The sequence below is a fragment of the Mauremys reevesii genome, linkage group 21 (assembly GCF_016161935.1).
Source record: "Mauremys reevesii isolate NIE-2019 linkage group 21, ASM1616193v1, whole genome shotgun sequence".
Classification (NCBI taxonomy): Eukaryota; Metazoa; Chordata; order Testudines; family Geoemydidae; genus Mauremys; species Mauremys reevesii.
In genome coordinates this window covers 13,398,056-13,416,546 of record NC_052643.1, presented here as the reverse complement: position 1 = coordinate 13,416,546, position 18,491 = coordinate 13,398,056, and the positions used below count along the sequence as shown (strand labels likewise).

At 48.7% G+C, this 18,491-nt stretch overlaps 1 protein-coding gene across 1 annotated transcript; it reads left to right on the top strand.

Moving 5' to 3' along the window:
- Positions 1 to 3,557: 3,557 nt before the first annotated feature.
- Positions 3,558 to 16,546, top strand: LOC120387642 (C-factor-like). The gene is made up of 6 exons (XM_039508577.1): positions 3,558 to 3,717; positions 11,107 to 11,158; positions 12,160 to 12,347; positions 14,030 to 14,185; positions 15,392 to 15,502; positions 15,772 to 16,546. Exons 1-6 carry the CDS (start codon positions 3,577 to 3,579, stop codon positions 15,883 to 15,885), a joined length of 762 nt encoding a protein of 253 aa, XP_039364511.1. The 5' UTR covers positions 3,558 to 3,576; the 3' UTR covers positions 15,886 to 16,546.
- The last annotated feature ends 1,945 nt before the right edge of the window (positions 16,547 to 18,491 follow it).

The window sequence follows — 18,491 nt, the reverse complement described above, 5'->3', positions numbered from 1 at the left end:
GTCCAGCCTAGGCTGAACGTCTACACTATAATTGTATAGTCCCAGAGCACAGTCTTGCCAGCCGGAGTCAGCTGACTTGGGCCAGCCACAGGCATGCTGCGGGTCTTTTATTCCAGCGTAGGCATGTCCTGTACGGTTAGTGGTTGGGAGGGAACCTATGGCTGTACAAACTGAGTGTGAAGTTAGTTAGCCCAGTCTTAATGGATGGGGAGAATAGTCATTTACACAAAGACGGATTATGGTGAGTACGCTGGGGGGAGAGGTCATGTCTTGTGGCCTCTCCCAACTAATCCATCTGTACAGGGCAGCCCTATAGACTTGACCCAAAGCCTGTTAAAATCAGAGGGCGTCTTTCCCTTGAGTTGGCTCGTGTCCAATACGCACACGGGGAGCTTTCCATTTCATCCACCACCACCATGCAGCCACCGCTGCAGGATGAGAAATGTGCTGATAACTATGAGGGGGCAGAGGCTCAGATCATGTAAAATGGCCCAGCTCCAATGGCTTCAAGTTGTGGGCTAGAGATACGGGATCCATCCTTTGCCCCCAGCTCCCTGATCTGACACTCTGCCAAATAAATCCTTTTGTTTACATCTTGGATTGTGTTCTAAGAAGAAAGGCAGCTGGATAAGGTTGCTAGTTAGCACCTGGGAAAGGGACACCAGAAACACCTGTTTCTGGTGACGCTGCCTAGCAACACTCAGCAGGGAATACTCTGAACCAAGTCATGAACTCCAACTTAGATCGGGGGAGCTGATGTTCTGCATGGGAGCTATGGGCCAGCTTCTCAGCTGGTGTACACTGGTGCAGCTGCATTGACTTCAGTGGAGCGATGCTGACTTACACCCACTAAGAATCTGGCCCTGTGTCTTTAATTACACATTAACTTGAAAGTATTTGAAAACCCCATAAACCTCTGTTCAGGACTGTATGCTCTTTGGGGCAGGCAACCTGTTTTATGAAGGTGTATGATCCAGTGCATAGAGCACATCACTGGAAACCAGGGACCTGGGGGTCTATTACCATCTCTGCCACTGACTCACTCTATGCCCTTGGGCAAGTCACTTCACCTTTCACCTGTTTCCCATCGGCACACTGGGGCCAGTAATGCTTTCCCACCTTTGTAAAGTGCTGTAAGATGTATCCAGGAAACGGGCTATTCCGTGCTAGCTATCACTCCAGCTGTATGTTTATGGAGTGTCATATATGTTTGTGGCACTATAAAAATACTGCAATTTAATATACATAATCTAATGTACTTTTCCCTGCACAATCTTCCCTGTTGGAAAGCACCTTCTCCTTCCCCAAACTTGTCCTTTTTTTTTTTTTTTTTTTTGCTTAAAGTTAGCACATGCTTCAGTATCAGTAACTGCCTCCATGAATACGGAAACTATTCTCAGTACTACAGTTTGGCAGGAGCTGACACAGAGTAAATCAGATGGGTATTTTGGACACTAAATGTTCTCTGACTGATTTGGAAAGGTCTGCAAGCAAGTAATGGGAAGATGGGAGCCTTGAAATGGTTCTGAGATTGCATACAGAGACGTAGCAGAGAAGGAATAAACTGGCCACCATTCCTATGTGCCATTTTACATGAGACGGATCCAAAGATCTCTTACAAGAGTCAGAGCAGTTTTTACTCAAGCCCTTTCTTGTGTTGAGGTGCCTTGGATACGAGAAATCAGACCCAAGTGCCTTCTGAGTGCCCCCTGGTATAGACGGAAGAAGATCTTGGGATGAATACATGAATAGCAATCCTTCTCTTGGGCTGGCCAGCAGTGATGAACATTTCCAGATTCCAAACATTATTTAGAGCTCTCCCAGTGGTTTCTCTTAAGCAGAAATAACAAAGAAACCAACAAAGAACAGGTGGGTGCATTGCAAGGTGCTGAAGTCGGAACTCCCGGGATCCATTTCAGCTCCTCCTAACAGAGAATGCAGGCAAGTTATTTAAGCTCTTTGCACCTCAGTTTTCCCATCTGTAAAATGAGGAGAATAATACTGACCTACATCACTGGAGGACGAGGGGTGGGTAGGGAATGGAAGGTAGCTTCACGGGGCCCTATCCTCGGCTGGGGCCTTTAATTGCTACTGTAATATACATACTACTGATGAATGGGTTCACCATTTACCCCACTTGGCAGCTGGACTCCTCAGCCCATCACAAAGAGAGGGGTCGGTTACCCTACAAGAGAAGCAGAGAGAGGGAGAGGAAGCTTTCCATGGTGGGGAAGGGGGGAAAAAGTTCTCCTTCCTCTATGGAAATCTAATCAATTCCTGAGCCCATTTGTTTTTTCAACAGAACCTCCCTCCCCACACACACTGTTCATTTCTGATTGCATTGCCCAGGGGGCTCCTTTTCGGCTACCCTGGCCCCCCAAACCAAACAAACGGCTTCATGCTGAGGAATGTGTTTTACTAGCTGCAGCTGCAGCACACGTGTTGGGAATTGATCTTTTCTTTCCTTTTCAGCCTGAGACTTTTACACTTGACCAAGCGCTCCCAGCCCAGGGGCTCCCCCTGGAAAGGGCGAAAGGACAGCAGAGAAATGGCAGCTCAGAGGGCTGGGCGGGCGCTCTCTGTGGAGACACTGGAATGATGGTGAGCTGTCAAACCCTCATCTCACTGCACTTACTGGAGGGGAAGGCCTGTGGAGGGGGACAGGATGGGATAAGGGCCCTGGGGAGGGAGGGAGATGGAAGCACAGCTTGCAACGCAGGATGGGGCGCAAATGGGATGAGGGGCCCGGCAGAGGGTGTGGGATGGGATGAAGAAGGGCTGAAAGGAGAGAGGAGGCAGTGGGTGGGGAATTTCAGGGGGGATTGGGGAAGAAGTGGAGTGGGACCCTGGGAGGGTGGGATTGGGATGGGTGGGGTGGAGGGGACCATGAGAGGGGGTGGGATTGGGATGAGTGGGATGGGGGGACCGTGGGAGGGGTGGGATTGGGATGAATGGGGTGGGACCCTGGGAGGGGATGGGATTGGGATGGGTGGGGTGGAGGACCCGGGAGGGGGATGGGACTGGGATGAGCAGGGTGGGAGGGACCCTGGAAGGGGGTGGGATTGGGATGGGGGTGGAGGACCCGGGAGGGGATGGGACTGGGATGAGCAGGGTGGGAGGGACCCTGGGAGGGGATGGGATTGGGATGGGTGGGGTGAGGGTACCCTGGGAGGGGAGGATTGGGATGGGTGGGGTGGGGTACCCTGGAGGAGGGGAGGGGATTGGGATGAGTGGGGTGGGGTACCCTGGGAGGGGAGGGGATGGGATTGGGGTGAGTGGGGTGGGGTACCCTGGGAGGGGAGGGGATGGGATTGGGGTGAGTGGGGTGGGGTACCCTGGGAGGGGATGGGTGGGGTGGAGGAGACCCTGGGAGGCGATGGGGAGATCCTGGGGCAGGGAGCGGGGTCCTCGGAGGATGGGGGCTTGGGAGGAGCAGCCGGTGGGGTGAGGACGGGGCCCAGGAGGAGCAGCTGGGGTGGGGCCCTGTGGGGCGGGGCGAGGCCCCGGCCCCGCCCCGGGCTGGGTTAAAACCGCCCCGCCCGCAGCCGGCCCGGCTCAGCGGCGTCCGGCCCCAGCATGGCCCAGCAGCGCTGCCGCTCCGTGCTCATCACCGGCTGCAGCCGGGGCATCGGGCTGGGGCTGGCGCGGGGGCTGGCGGCCGCGAGCCCCGCTCCGGACTGGGTGATCGCCACGTGCCGCTACCCGGAGAAGGCGCAGGTAGAACAGGAGGGACCCTGCCGAGACCCCCCCGCCCCCGGCCCATACCGGGGGTGTTGGCTCACGGGCACTGGGGGCTTCTGCAGCCCGGGGCGGGGAGAGAGGCAGTTCTGGGCCATGGGGCTGGAACTGGGGGGGGCTGCTGCTGCTGCACCCCCCCCCCCGCTTGGAGCAGTTTCCATCATATCCAGGGTTTACAGTTTGGTTTAATGGCTCTCAGTCCCCCCCCCCCCACACACACACAAATTGTCCCAGTGCCCCTGCTGGAAGGGGGGACCTCTCTGCTCCCCACGGGGCTAGGGGGTGTGGATCAGGGTGAAATCCAAGGATCAGGCCCTGACTGGGAAAAACTTCAGTGTTCGCTAGGGTGACCAAACTCGGGACGGGGCTGGGGGTGTAATAGGAGCCTATATAAGAACAAGACCCTAAAATTGGGACTGTGCCTATAAAACTGGGAGGTCTGGTCGCCCTAATGTTTGCTGATTCCTTGGTGCAGCACAAGTCCTATTCCAAACTTTCAACCTGCCGGGAAACTGGCTAGTCTCCCTAAGGATTTTTTTTTTAAACCCTGCTCGATCTCTAACTCTGAGGCAGGGCTGGCTCCTACAAAAGCGCCTGTTTATGCGCTGCGGAGCTACTGCTGGTAACTCCCCACCTTTCAAGGGCACAAGACTTAAAATGAAATTAACAAGGACTGCTGCCATTCCCATGGCTCTTGTACATTGCAGAGCGGAGGACAGACTTCTTTCTTAGCTGGAAGGCACATCTGGAAAGCAGTCTACTTACACAGCTGCCCCATATTAAACCTCCCTCAAAGCCACTAACCCTGTTCCCTCCTTCATTCAGTGCTGGATAGGTAAATCCCTGACTCTGCTAACCCCCTGAAAGCTGACTCCTACCAGTACTAGACTCCTGGATCTCTTCTGTTGCATTGCTTCATTGATTCCCTTGCCTTTTGTCTGATGGGGTTTTTGTTCTGCTAGAAAAGGAGTTCATTGCATTGGTGTATTTCAGTCTTACTTCATGTCAGAGTGGTGTGGTGGTGGTTTGGGGGGTGGGGGTTAATCCCTCTTTCCTTCAAGTTGGGATCAGCTCGCTTATCGCTACCCAAATGGATTCCTTTGTAGACTTAAATCTGTATTCTTGAAACCTTCTCAGCCAATTCATTAGATTCCCCTGCCCCCTTTCAATCAGCAGTCCTAGTATAATATTGTGGGTATAGACTTGACTTCTTTGTCCAGGCACTCTCCAGACTTCACTCGTAGTGAGTGATTGCTAATCATAGCTTTGGGGTATCTAACTTGCAAGTGGGGTAATTTGTCACCCACCCTCTTTTCACAGAAAGGGGGAACCATTCTGGTGAGTAACTTCACAGTGTATCTCTGTGGTCTGCCCTTTGCCTTTTGGCATAAATCCTTGAACCCATGGCCTGCCTGCTAATTGCAAGGTCAAAGTCTGCCCTTGGCTGACTTCGGAGAATGTCTGGTGTGTGCCTTCCTGTATTCTTTATGCATATAAAATAATGGGGTTGAAATTAGCTGTTCCTACTCAAGAAGGAGATCTCGGCGTCATTGTGGATAGTTCTCTGAAAACATCCACTCACTGTGCAGCGGCAGTCAAAACAGTGAACAGAATGTTGGGAGTTCTTAAAGGGATAGATAAGATGAAAATATCATATTGCCTCTATAAATCCATAGTACGCCCACATCTTGAATACTGCATGCAGATGTGGTTGCCATACTGATTAGGGGTATGGAACCGCTTCCATATGAGGCGAGATTAATGAGACTGGGACCTTTCAGCTTGGAAAAGAGATGACTAAGTGGGGGATGTGATAGAGATCTAGAAAATCATGACGGGTGTGGGGAAAGTAAATATGAGAAGTAGTAAACAACACTTCCTTAACACAAGAACTAGGGGGCAGCAAATGAAATTAAGAGGGAGCAGGTTTAAAAATAAATACTTCACAGAATGCACAGTTAACCTGTGAAACTCTTTGCCAGAGGATGTTGTGAAGGCCGAGATTATAACAGGGTTTAAAAAAAACTAGATAAGTTCACGGAGGACAGGTCCATCAATGGCTATTGGCCAAGATGGGCAGGAATGGTGTCCCTAGCCTCTGTTTGCCAGAAGCTGGGAATGAGTGATAGGGGATGGATCACTTGATTACCTGTCATTTCCTCTGGGGCACCTGGCATTGACCACTATATGAAGACAGAATACTGGACCTTTGGTCTGACCCAATTTTGAGAGGGCTGGCCTACTAGTTAGGGTATTAACTTGAGAGATGGGGCTTCAATTCCTGGCTTTACCCCTAGATTTCCTGTGTGACCTTGGGCACAGGGATGGGGGAGAGGGGAGGAGATCTGTGCTGCTTCTGAGCAGTTTGGGTTTGCAGCTGCTGCTTCCTAGGAGGCAGGAAGGAACAGCTGACACCAGGCAGTGGGCCACATGGAAGGCCCTTGCCTTGCAGGCTGGATGGATCTGGCATGCAGGCCACCACTTGAAGCACAATGCTCTGAGCATTACACCAATACAAATAATAAATCTGCTCTGAAGCTGGCTTGAAATTAACACTCCTTCCCCTAGCGAGGGGTGTTGCTAAAAGGTGGCTTCTGAAACCCTGTGGAGGAGGGGAAACCAGAAGTTCTCTTAATCTCTGTAGAGAACAACAATATTGCCTACCCTAAGCATTCAAAAATCCTGAATGGGGCTCCTGAAAATCACGAGGCTTTGAAACCTTGTTTTGAATTAGAAGGTAGATGGCACAGCCGAGCCTGCAAGGTGTCTTGTCTGAGCTCTCTTCCTGCAGCCCTGAGAGCTAGAAACTCCCTTTTCCAAAGAAAGGAGAGAGTCTCCTGACTTCAGCAGCTGGGGCCTTAAACACTGAACTTGGCGAAACTCACGATAAAATCATGACTTGGCAACAGTACTTGTGTTAACTTTTCTTGAATGCCAAATATGAGCTCTTACTAAGCACGTGTGAGCAGAAAAGCAGTGAGATTCATTATTGTCTCTTCCTCACTCCCCACTCAAATATCACGTAGCTCAACTTATTTTAGTAAAGCAGGAGCTTTAAGTGTTCAAAGCTTCCACCAGCAAGACGTTAGCGCCTGCCCCTCCAAAGGCTTTTACTTCACATGGTTCCCATTTATAGCCAGGTTTAAGTGATAGTCTTTGTTCCCATGGAGTAGATGTGTGGGGAAAAGTCACATTTACCCAGTTCTGGCTCTTTTAACCACCTAGGGCCTGAGTCTCCACTGTTCTGCACCTTGTGTAGCCCTACCAGTGAAAAGTGGATGTAAAACCTACCAGACTAGAATGGTCTGATCCTAGTGTCCTCTCCTGAGCTGGATGATGAACTCTGGAAATGTCTGGGGAGGCCTCTCCGATCTGGATTTGTAAAAATCCAATTACAGGAGACCTGAGTTCAGGGCCGGTGCAAGGATGTTTCATGCTCTAGGCGAAACTTCCACCTTGCCCCCCCCCACCCTGAGACACCCCCCCCTTGTGGCAGCTGCCCCCCTCTGCCCTGAGGCGACCCCCCCCTTGCGGCAGCTCACCCCTGCTCCACGCACGAGCACCCCAAGCACGCCATCACTGCTTCACTTCTCCCACCTCCCAGGCTTGCAGCACCTAAGCTGATTGGTGCTGCAAGCCTGGGAGGTGGGAGAAGTGAAGCAGCTCACCCCTGCCCCGCCTCCTCCCCAAGCATGCCATGGCTGCTTCACTTCTCCCAGCTTGCGGCACCACTCAGCTTAGGCGCCGCAAGTCTGGGAGGCGGGAGAAGTGAAGGGGACATGGTGTGCTCAGGGAAGAGGCGGGGCAGGGGTGAGCTGGGGTGGGGAGTCCCCCTGCGTGCCATCCTCCCTTCCTGCGCCCACCTGCCCCAGCTCCCTCTGCCTAAATGCCGGTGGCGACCGGGGCTGCCGAAGATCCAGCCACCGCGGTCGCTGCCGAATAAAATGGCGCCCCCCCAAATCCTAGCGCCCTAGGCAAGCGCCTAGGTCGCCTAAATGGTTGCACCGGCCCTGCCTGAGTTGCTTCCAGACTGCCCCTGGAAAGGTGGGAAAGAAGCCGCCAATGGCTTTTAAAAGCCTGCCTTGAGGGCTTAAATATTTTGCTTGATCTTCTTGTACCTTTTCCCCTCTATGTAGGCTAACTGCCAGCATAGCCAATGGTGGTACTTCTCCAGTGGCCTGGGAACACACTGGATCCCTCCACCCAATCCTCCCAACTACAGAAGGAGCAAATGTCTTTCCTGTACCTTGCTGACCCCTGGGATAACAGAACAGTTGAAAGCTTTTGCATGTGAGTCTCTGCCAGCTTAGACTGACTTGTGCTGAATAAATCCTAGGGGCTGTCTACTGTGTGTGCCTAGCAAATGGACTTCTGAGGCTAGAGATCCTGTAGTCTGTCTAGCACCCCTTCTCCTAGGAGTACAGTACCCTGCTTTAGCATGGATGTGTCTGATGCTGTACTGTTCAATGTGTTAATTACCTGCCCATTGCCCTATGCACATGAGCAATAGGGCAACAGGTAGGGGGGGAGGCATAGCTCAGTGGTTTGAGCATTGGCCTGCTAAACCCAGGGTTGAGAGTTCAATCCTTGAGGGGGGCCATTTAGGAAACTGGGGTAAAAATCTGCCTGGGGATTAGCCCTGCTTTGAGCAGGGGGTTGGACTAGATACCTCCTGAGGTCCCTTCCAACCCTGGTATTCTATGATATTCTAAATGGCTACAGATCTCTGACCAAATCAATCCTGCATTCCAGCTCACCCATTCAGGATTAACAAAACACTTGTGCTGTTCTGGAAAACAGGAGTAAGCAGTTAATGATCAGTCAAGCATGCCCTGAAGGCCAATGGCTCTTGGCTTCTTGGATCTCCTATTCCACCCTCCTCACAACCTGCAGTTCACAGTTAAGGACTCTGCACAGAGAATGTCCCAGTGGCAGCCCCTCACATGCAAATAGGCTTGGCAGAATTTAACTTTTTATTTTGATGGAAGATACTTAAAGACTTTTCTTATTTTTACCTATGTAAACAATCATGGTTGTGGGGAATAATGGAGGGTGTCATACAACAATTATTTAATTATAGAGATCGAGATTCACAAAGTTAAAGCTTTGTAACTGTCAAAACACAGGTTGTCAAGATACAAAATATCCTCAAATCAGAGTGTTTTAAATTCTCAAGCAGCCTATTTCTTTATCTATCTGTAAACCTCAATTAATGGAAACACTTGGTCTCTGCACAGTGAAAGTTTTATTTTTAAATAATAAATGTTAATAAATGTAATCCTTCCAAGCCTATGGATAAACCAGGGGTCTGCTGACTCAATCAGGCACCATAGTTGGTGAGTTGTTGCACAAGGTGGTTCTTGGTTAGCAAGGTCCCTAATCAGCAAGGTTGGAGGGATCTAGAAGGATAATCTGTCTTTCTACCCCTCCTATCCCCAACTTGAAGACATGCATGATCCTTCCAGACCCCTCTGAATATAGGACACTTCTCTCTAACTAGGTTCCTACATTCAAAGCTAGTCCTTCTACTTACTCCCCTCTCCTGCAGTGTGTCCCTGTGTGATAGCACATTCGTCACTAGAAGAACTCCAGAGAAAAGTGCAGGGAGGGACAGTGGAGGGCTATCACTCTGACTTTGCAATAGAAGATGCTGGTGCTTAACAGTTCCCTTTGTCACTGCATCCTGTAGGGAAACTGGACTGTTCCTTTTACATAAAAACTTTGGCAGATGGAGGACTCTGTAGCCAGAAGGACCCACTAAATAAAATGAGGAGTCAAATCTTTTCTGGGACTCTGTCTTTTAGAGACTCTGAATTGTCTCTCTCAAGACACAAGCTACATTCTGGAGGCTTTGTAACTTGTTACATTTTGGTCTGGGGTGGCGGGACCAGCATCACTGATCCTGGCCCCTGGCTTTGCCTGAGTATGATTGACCCTGGAGTAGGTGCAGCTGACAGTATCTTAACTTGAACTTTTTAAAATAAACACAACCCAGTGGTCACGAGTCTTTGGAATTTACCATCTGTGAAAAGGGCCAGGATGAAACCAAAGGCCCAAGTCTCTTCCTCATTTCAAGAGGAATATCAAGGCAAGGTTCCCAGCCGACAAGCCTTGTGCCTTATCTGCAAGGGTCACCTCAAGATGTTTGTGGTGGGAACCAAAATCTCCATGGCTTTTTCCATCTCTCACCACCCTGAGGCTGCCAACAAGAGGATCAGATCTGTTTTGATTCAATCACTAATCAGGCTGATAGCAAGCACCAGCTTGTTTAACACAGGTAGGGTGCCCAGATGTCGGGATTTTTATAGGGACAGTCCCAATATTTGGAGCTTTTCCTTGTATAGGTGCCAGTTACTCTGCACCCACTGTCCCCATTTTTGACACTTGCTGTCTGGTGGCCTGTGTTTAGGGTGACCAAACACCCATCAGATGGCAGCAACTCAGTGTCTGAGGCTCTCTGGTGAGAATAAGAATTGCCTGTGGGAATTCACTCTCTGGAATGAGACTGAGAAGAACCCACCCTGTTTGTTTCATTTGGCTAAGATTTACACCCTGCTTTGTGGCCTAGAAGGGAAGTGTTCCCCCAGGATCATCAACCTGAATCTGTCTAGTGGCAGCTAGGCTACCATTGCAATTGTGTTCCTGCTAGTTAGTGACTCCTTGTTTCCCTAAAACAAACAAAAAAACCAGGAGTACTTGTGGCACCTTAGAGATGAACAAATTTATTTGAGCATAAGCTTTCCTGGGCTAAAACCCACTTCATTGGACAGTTAAACTTCAGTCTTCAATTTCACTGTGACTGTTTTGCAGAGAACTTGACTGTAGTGCATGGAACTGAAAAGAATTCAGTCTTGAGTCTTGCACAATAAAAAACTTCCCAGTGATTGCCCTTATGTTCTCAAATCTCAAATGCTCCTTACTTAAACTAGTGCTGCTTTTCCGTGCTGCTGCCAGCACAGACGTGCCTGAATCTTCAATGACTAAACACTCAGGCTGTGGAACTCTGTAGCTGATGCTCTGAATGGGAAGCAGTGTAATGTCGGTCCAGCAACTGCATGCAATAGGTTGTTATCCTGCTATCCGAAGCCCGTTGCAGGATGGGCTCACCAGTAGCGTTCCATCTCATGGCTAGACTGCTGGATACACGCCCTGCATGCTCGCCCAATGGAGAATGTAAGCAGGGTGCCCTCATGGTGTGGGGCTGCTAGTGGCTTTACCAAGTGAGTCAGTAAGAGCTTGACTTCTCAGAGGTGGCCAGCACCACACTCCCAGGGAAGCTAAATAGACAGGCGTGCTCAGCACTCCTGAAAACTGAGCCGTAACTACAGGCAGATGAGACCACAACTCAATTTTTCCTTCTGTTTCTAGGAACTCCAGCAGCTCAGCAAGCAGTATAGCAACATCAAACTACTCCAGCTTGGTGAGTGGAAGGGCCTCGTAACAAACCAAAGCATGTGCTACCATAGCAAGGTTGGGTTGCTTTTGAGACATGGGAGTGGAAGATCAGAAGTCGCATCTCTTCACTAATAACTTAAAGCCACTCCCCAGATCTCTGGTACTGTACAGATTTCTTAACTCTTGTGTGACAGTTTGGTTCCTTCTAGTGTTTGAGAAATGATCTGTGCTAATTAGGGTGACCAGATGTCCCAATTTTTATAGGGACTGTCCTGATTTTGGGGTCTTTTTTAATACTTGGCTTTCAGGGTTTGTTTGCTTGTCTGTGACAGGGTGTTTACATTTAACTGAAACTCACTGTTTTTTAGATCAATTTTGACATCTGACTACTGCCTATTGAAGAGAACTCCTCTTTTCCCTCCCCCCAACTTATTGTCAGTCCCTCACTGAAGGAGGACTGAGGCAAAACTCCACATTCAAACAGCCTCAGAGTTTGGATCCACGCTTTGTCTTGCTCTCATGTCTGTGGAATGGCTTGAGAGGAGGACACCCAAACTCTCAGGTCCTTCTCTCCTTTAGCTTGTATTGGATCACACGGTATCAGTCCTGGTGCTGGATTGAGATCATACATCCTCTTTGTACCCTGACTTTGATGTGACAAACCTGAAATTGTTATGCACTTAGCCCCTTCTGGTCATGAATAAAAACTGAGCTAAGTCAGGCAAGAGGACTGGCCATGCATGACCAGATGTGTATCGGGCTGGGGTGAGGAAGCCCTTATTTCCCACCTTCATTAAAGGGAAGACGCCTTGTTCAACATGGACCACGTAACATTCCTCTTGCTTATATGTTCTGGCCATGCTTGTTTCAGTGGGACTTAAATTTCCACCAAGCATATTTCCTACACCTATCCTGAGCCAGCCTGATGCACTGGCTTTGCCTGTGCAGCCCATACTGGGTACACAGACTATCACTGTCCTAGAGAATCCACTTCATTGCCGGTGTTTCCTTTCCTCTCTGTGGCAGATGTGGTCTGTGAAAACAGCATAAAGAAAGTAGTCAAGGAAGCGGAAGAGATCTTGGGAGACAAAGGGCTGAACTGCCTCATTAACAATGCTGGTATCAATGTGGTGGCGTCCCTGGAAGAAGTCACTGCTGAAACAATGCTCACCATTTATGAAACCAACACAGTCGCTCAGCTGATGGTCACTAAGGTAAGACCGGGAAGTGGGTTGACTTTGGGAAAGAGACTAAAAAGGCTCTGTACTTTGTGTACTGCCTATACAAGTCTTCATGAGCCCCATCGATGCCTCTTTACATTGTACGAGCCTGGTGAGTCTTCCAGAGACAAGCTAATGCTTAACTGCATGGTCACTGGGGTAGCCCAGTGGGCCAGCTTATCTGTATTATAGTCATTGCTTTGTTCTGCTTTCTTATATTGAGTAGTAATGCAAGGAACCTACAGGCCTTTTAGTAGATAGAGGCTTGAGGCCTATAACCCTTAGCATAGATCAACTTAAGTACCAGTAAGTCGTAAGTTATAGGGAACTGAAAGTGGTTTGCCAGAGCGGAAATTTTGTCCAGAATACTGACATCAACCACACAGAACACAGCTGACCCCAGCACAGAACATAGCTGACACCAGCATCTGGAAAGTTCCAGACAGAACCTCCAGCTTCAAAGCTGCCATGACAGCAAATTGATGTGTATGCTAATAAGGTAACATCATACATGTACTAACCTATAGAAACCGGACACCTTAAGGGGAGGAAATACAAATAAGGACCTCGACTGAATATGCCTTCACCATAGGGTGACCGGATGACAAGAAAAAAATATCGTGATGCTGCCAAAGCGCAAAAAAATAAAAGCTGGAGCGCTATCGAAGCCAAATATCGGGACAAATGGCGTCCCGACCACACATCTGTTGGGATGCGGGACAGACAGCTGAATATCGGGACATCTGGTCACTCTAATTGGTCATGGCAGTGTCAGCGTAACCTACTAAAAAGTAACATCCCAAGGGCAGCAGAGGGGTTGGAGAAATATAGATCTTGGGAGGGGCCAGAATGATGGCCACCAGGGAAGATGAGGACTATGATGGTGATTAAGATAATGGTTAAGTATGAAAGATCAGGGTGTAAGTATGGACGTCCAAATGTACTTTCTGTATTATCTCTATCTGCTTTAAGTTTGTGTGTTTATAATCTTTGCTAAATTAATCATATTTATATATAGAAAGAGTTCCTGTAGTGTGAGTGCACCTGTGCATATCAGCGTTCCCAAATCAGGATTTTTACAACAATCTTACTGGGCCTGATCTTGGGACAAGAACCTATTAATCCTCAAGTTACAGTTGTATTTACCCAACTTTGGGTCAGGCTACACTGGCTAATGCTGACTCTCAAAGCTCTTAAACTATTCTGGAGAGAGGTCCGTCTCAACCCTAGCCCAGTATGTGGGGTGTCACAATCTGCTTAGTTTGACCATGCCCTCTGATTTGAGCAATGAACAGTACGTGGTGGGCTCCTCAAAGCCGCTTCTAGCCTTTTTCTATGGTATGCAAATCTCCCTGTCTTGTGGGACAAGAGTACTTCATGTCTCTTCAGGGGTTCATAGTGCCAGGTCCTGAGCAGACTTGGACTGTAAATAAGCAAAGGATTACATCGAGAAGCTGCTTGCTTCGTGTGGGTGATAGATCTGTGGTGGTTCTAAAGTCAGCATAAATCATTAGCTAGCTCTGTAGAGGGTCTACCAGTGTGTTAATGTTACTGCAAGTCGGATAGTAGCATAAAGTTGAGCTCCGCTCTTAATAGAACAGTGTTTAATCCCAAATTGGTCGTGGTCAGGCTGAGACTGAAATTTAAGTTGAAATAAAATGAATTTTCTCTTACAGGCCTTTCTTCCCCTTCTGAGGAAGGCAGCCCAGTTGAGCACTGGTATGGGTTGTCACCGAGCAGCCATTATCAACATGTCCTCGCTTGCTGCCTCCATGCAACTGGTCCAGGCAAATGAGATGTTCCTCAAAGTCTATCCTTATAGAATAGCGAAGGTGGGTGTTTTCCAAAGCTTTGCTCAATTGAAACCAGGCAATGCTCTGAGCTATAGGGGATCCTAAACTGGTAACTAACTTAGAAATAGGGGTTCATTCTCTATGCTGTATAAGAGGACTTTACTAGGTAAAGACTTGCTAGTCAATATAAAATAAGACGAGAGAGCTGTTGTCCTCCTCCTTTCTGCACAAAGCTCCCTTTTACCACAAACCTATCTATCAGGAATATGGAACATGCTGTCCTTACCTGGACAGTATAGTGGTTAGTTAAGTTCTAAATGCACCCAGCATATCTAGGAGATCTCCCTAGACCTACGATGCACCTACTGGCCATAGTGCAAGGCTTCTGCCTAACCTCAGCAAGGTGGTGAATAGGGTAAATATTAAACTGATTGCAAGGAGTGGCAGTCTCACCATGGTTAGTGTCAACATGAATGTGGGTTTTTAACATCTACATATCCAGGGACTGTGATTGATCTGCTATTTGTTTTGGTTAGCCAAGGATGGATTTAATAGAATACTGGTTGCTTGGGTTAAATGACGTATGTCAGACATTCTTCCTCCTCATTCCTCCCCTCTCCCACAACAACACGTCTTTCTCAACTCCTAAGGTTCTAGGACCTTGCTGCTTAGGAACTAGATGGAACATCTGTTTCTTCAGACACTCAATACAACAATGACTGCACAAACCAAGTAGCTCCATTAAACTCACCAAGTTGTCTGGTAGGCTGGTGGGGAAAGAAGGGGTTACCTTTTCTTTCTCGTTGGTCTTAAATGCTTGGATGGAGGAGTCTTGTAAATATTCTTAGTTCAAGGGTTCTGAAAGGCTGTATTTATATGGGGGGCTGTGAGTATATAGAGTCTTTCAGAACCTTTGAACTAAGAATATTTACAAGACTCCTCCGTGTGAGTGTCAAACTGTACTTCCACATCTATCAGAACTTAACCAAAAATTGCCCCATCATTCTCCTCACTTGCACCAAAATAGGTCCATTGACTTTTGACCCACTCTTGATTGGCATCTTCTAAGAGAGGAGATTGAAGCCCACAGTGTCTGAAGTACGTCTTCCAAAGGGGACCTTTCTACAGCTCCCTCACTCATCGGGTCAGGGATGGGGAAGCACGGTACTAACTGGCTGGCCTTCCTTCCAGACCTCAAAGTTGATATGTGAAACTGACACACTGATACCATGTTCACTCTTCCAGACTGCACTGAATATGATCACCAGGTGTCTTGCTGCAGACTTGAAAGGGGATGGAATCCTTTGTATTTCTCTGCACCCAGGCTGGATTCAAACTGACATGGGAGGAGACATGGTTAGTGACATCAAGACACTTTATATTTATATATTTTTGAGGTCCAACCTTGCATCTCAACACCTTAAAATATACTGGTTCTCTAGTTCACTCTTGCAATCCGCTGCTGAAGGTTTTGAAGAGCCTGTTGCCTTAACACATCTCATTAACTAGGAAACTATATTAAGTGCAACATTACTTATGGGTGTGCAAGAGCTTCCTTAGAATTCTATTGCTTGCCTTTCCCCAAGGATACTCCTCATAACTTTTTTTAATCTTGATCCTCCTAGGCTCCCTTGCAGATACAAGAAGCTATTCCAGGTATCCTCTCAGTTCTGGCTAATCTCAGCGAAAAAGACAACGGCTCCTTCCTAGATGGGCAAGGGGGAACACTACCGTGGTAACACACACACCATGGACTACAGGTTGAGAGTAATGCCAGAAGTTAAATCTTGGTTGGCAATGTCTTTGTCTAGATCTCTTTGACTATTAACAAAACTGTTATCCAACATGTACAGATATTTGGAAGGGTTTTTTGCTCAGCTGTTCAAATAACCTCTGCAAACCCTGAGAAGGAAACAGGACACGGGGAATGATACCTTTTAGCAAACACTCCAATTTATTAAAACTACAGCTAAGGGGGTGGGTATTATTCCTATTGGATTCCAAAGCCAAAGCAGTAATATCTACTCTTATGGGTGGGAGTTGCAGGTGAGACCATTCCATTCAGTGGATTTGGGCCTGTTTACATCAGATAAAGGGGTTGCTATGGTCCCTGCTCCAAGCTGGACGGACATGTCTGGATGGCTCCTGCAGGCTGAACCTCTCTGGTAACTCTTGTACTGTAAATCAGTCTAGCAGGTCAGGGCTGTTCAGGTGGGTAAAGACTGAAGCTTTAACCCTGGTCACTGCACTTCTCCAGAAGTGTCCCCATGGTCATGGCACAAGACACTTGTTTCCTTCCTTGCTGTGGGACCAATCCCCTGGTCCATGTAGGGGTGGGGTTTGTATTTTTGACTCCTAACTTGTCTTCAATAAAAGCTGCTTTTGTTTAAGCAAAAACCACTTATTTACTGAACTACTTCAGAGGCTTTCTACTGGACCTAGCTTAGGAGTCTGGGCCTCTGGCTCAAGGGGTGTGAGATCAAAATTCCAGCTGAAAGGCATTGCTCTCTGTCCAGTGCTACCTTGAAGGTGGCTGTTAGAGGCTGGCTCAGTTCACGGGTAGTGCCCAAAACATGGAGAGCAACTAATTGTTGGGTACAAAATGTTACCTGTAGATGAGATAGAGCAGAGATCTCTGAATACTGACTGAGGTAAGGATGGAAGCAAAGACTCTATTGCAGGAACTATGCAGTGTGTTAAAGTTTCTTTTTCGTGCTTTTTCTAATCTCTTAAGTCAAGCTGCCTACTTATGTTAATGGTGCGCTGAAGAATAGCTTTCTCTCTGATGAGCTGTGACTTTAATAGCAATATGGAGAAGGGCCAAAGCTGTGAGCCGTCTCTTCCAGGACAGTAGCTGTTCTTCAAAACCTGCCCCCGAGTGATCTTGCAAACTGGTTTAAGATACAGCTCCCATGACCAGGGACCTCACATTCATTTCCCCCGCCCTCCTAGTTCTCATGCCACAGTACCAACAGCAGATGAACCGTAACTAGGTCTGACTGAATCAATTGCTGTGGGAGGGGGGACTACCTTCTATATCAAGGGTTCTCCATATGCTATAAAAACTCCGTGGCCCACCTGTGTCATAATAACAGCTTTTCTGCACATGAAAGCCAGGACTGGTGTTAGGGAGCAGCAAGCAAGCCAATTATCCAGAGCCGTGTGCTAGAGGGCTCCTACTAGGGCCAGTTCTACCATTTTTACCACCCCAAGCGCAAAAAAAACAAACCAACCCAAAAAGCCCCTCTGACTGCCACTGCCCCAACTGCTGATGCAGAGGAGAGAACTGCTGGGCCTGCCACCTGAACTGCCTAAAAAACCACACCTGCCTGGACTCTGCCACCCCAAGAACAGACAGAATACTGCCCCTCAGCATGTGCTGCCCCAGGCACATGCTTGCTCCGCTAGTGCCCGGAGCCAGCCCCCATGAAGCTACATTGCTCAGGCTTTGGCATCTGCCTTGGCTGGCAGGGCTCAGGGCCTGGGCTTCAACCCCCCCTGTCAGGGCTTCAGCTTTCTGCCCTAGGCCCCACTGATTCTGTTTGGTGGCCTGACCTGGAACATGCTTGGGCCGCCCCCGTCCCCAGGGGGCCACAGGCCCCTGCTTGAGAACTACTGTTCTACATCTCATTTGGGTGTTGATACCAGCATCCTGAAAGAGTGCAGGAGCCCCTGCTCACTTCCCCCCAAGCAGATACACTGCCAGCTAGTGGGGTACCTGCTGGGGCCCCATCCCTGCCTTTCCATGAAGGCAGGGGCACTAGTAGTGCTTGTGGGGAACAAATGGGGACAAGAGCTATTGGTTTCCACCACCCTTCAAAGGGGCGGTGGGGGGGGTGGGTCTTAGCCCCCTTTGCCCTGCCCCCCATGCCAGTGTGGGGGAGCTGGCATTGTTGTGGTGTACGTAGAGCCTGGGGTTACCTTAATCCAATCCTTCCTGGAGTTTCTCTAGGTGCGACAGCCATAAACAAATAGTCCCCTGTCCTCCTGCCAAGGGGGAAGAGAGACAGCCTTTGGCTGATACAGCTCGGCAGACAAAATAGGCTTATGAAACAACTCTGCCACTGCTGCTCATCGCTCTGTGTGCACTGAATTTCAGTGTTAAATCTAGCCAGGGCATTATAGGTGTTCCGGGCTATTCATGGTTCTTTGATGGCTGAAATAGCTGTACCTTATACCTATGGGACATTTGTGTTTAAATTCCTTCTTGCTATGCACATGGGGTGGGGGTACTACTGCTGCAGCCCTCTCCGGACATACTATGTCTGCACACTGTCTAATGTTCTCAGAAGGCTGAGAGACTTGCGATGAGGTGGGATCTACAGCTGCCTCTACACGTGCATTA

Coding starts and splice junctions, on each gene's coding strand:
- LOC120387642 (XM_039508577.1), top strand. CDS start 3,577: ATGGCCCAGCAGCGCTGCCGCTCCGTGCTCATCACCGGCTGCAGCCGG. Junction 11,159..12,159: donor CATCAAACTACTCCAGCTTG/GTGAGTGGAAGG, acceptor TCTCTGTGGCAG/ATGTGGTCTGTGAAAACAGC. Junction 15,503..15,771: donor CTGACATGGGAGGAGACATG/GTTAGTGACATC, acceptor TGATCCTCCTAG/GCTCCCTTGCAGATACAAGA.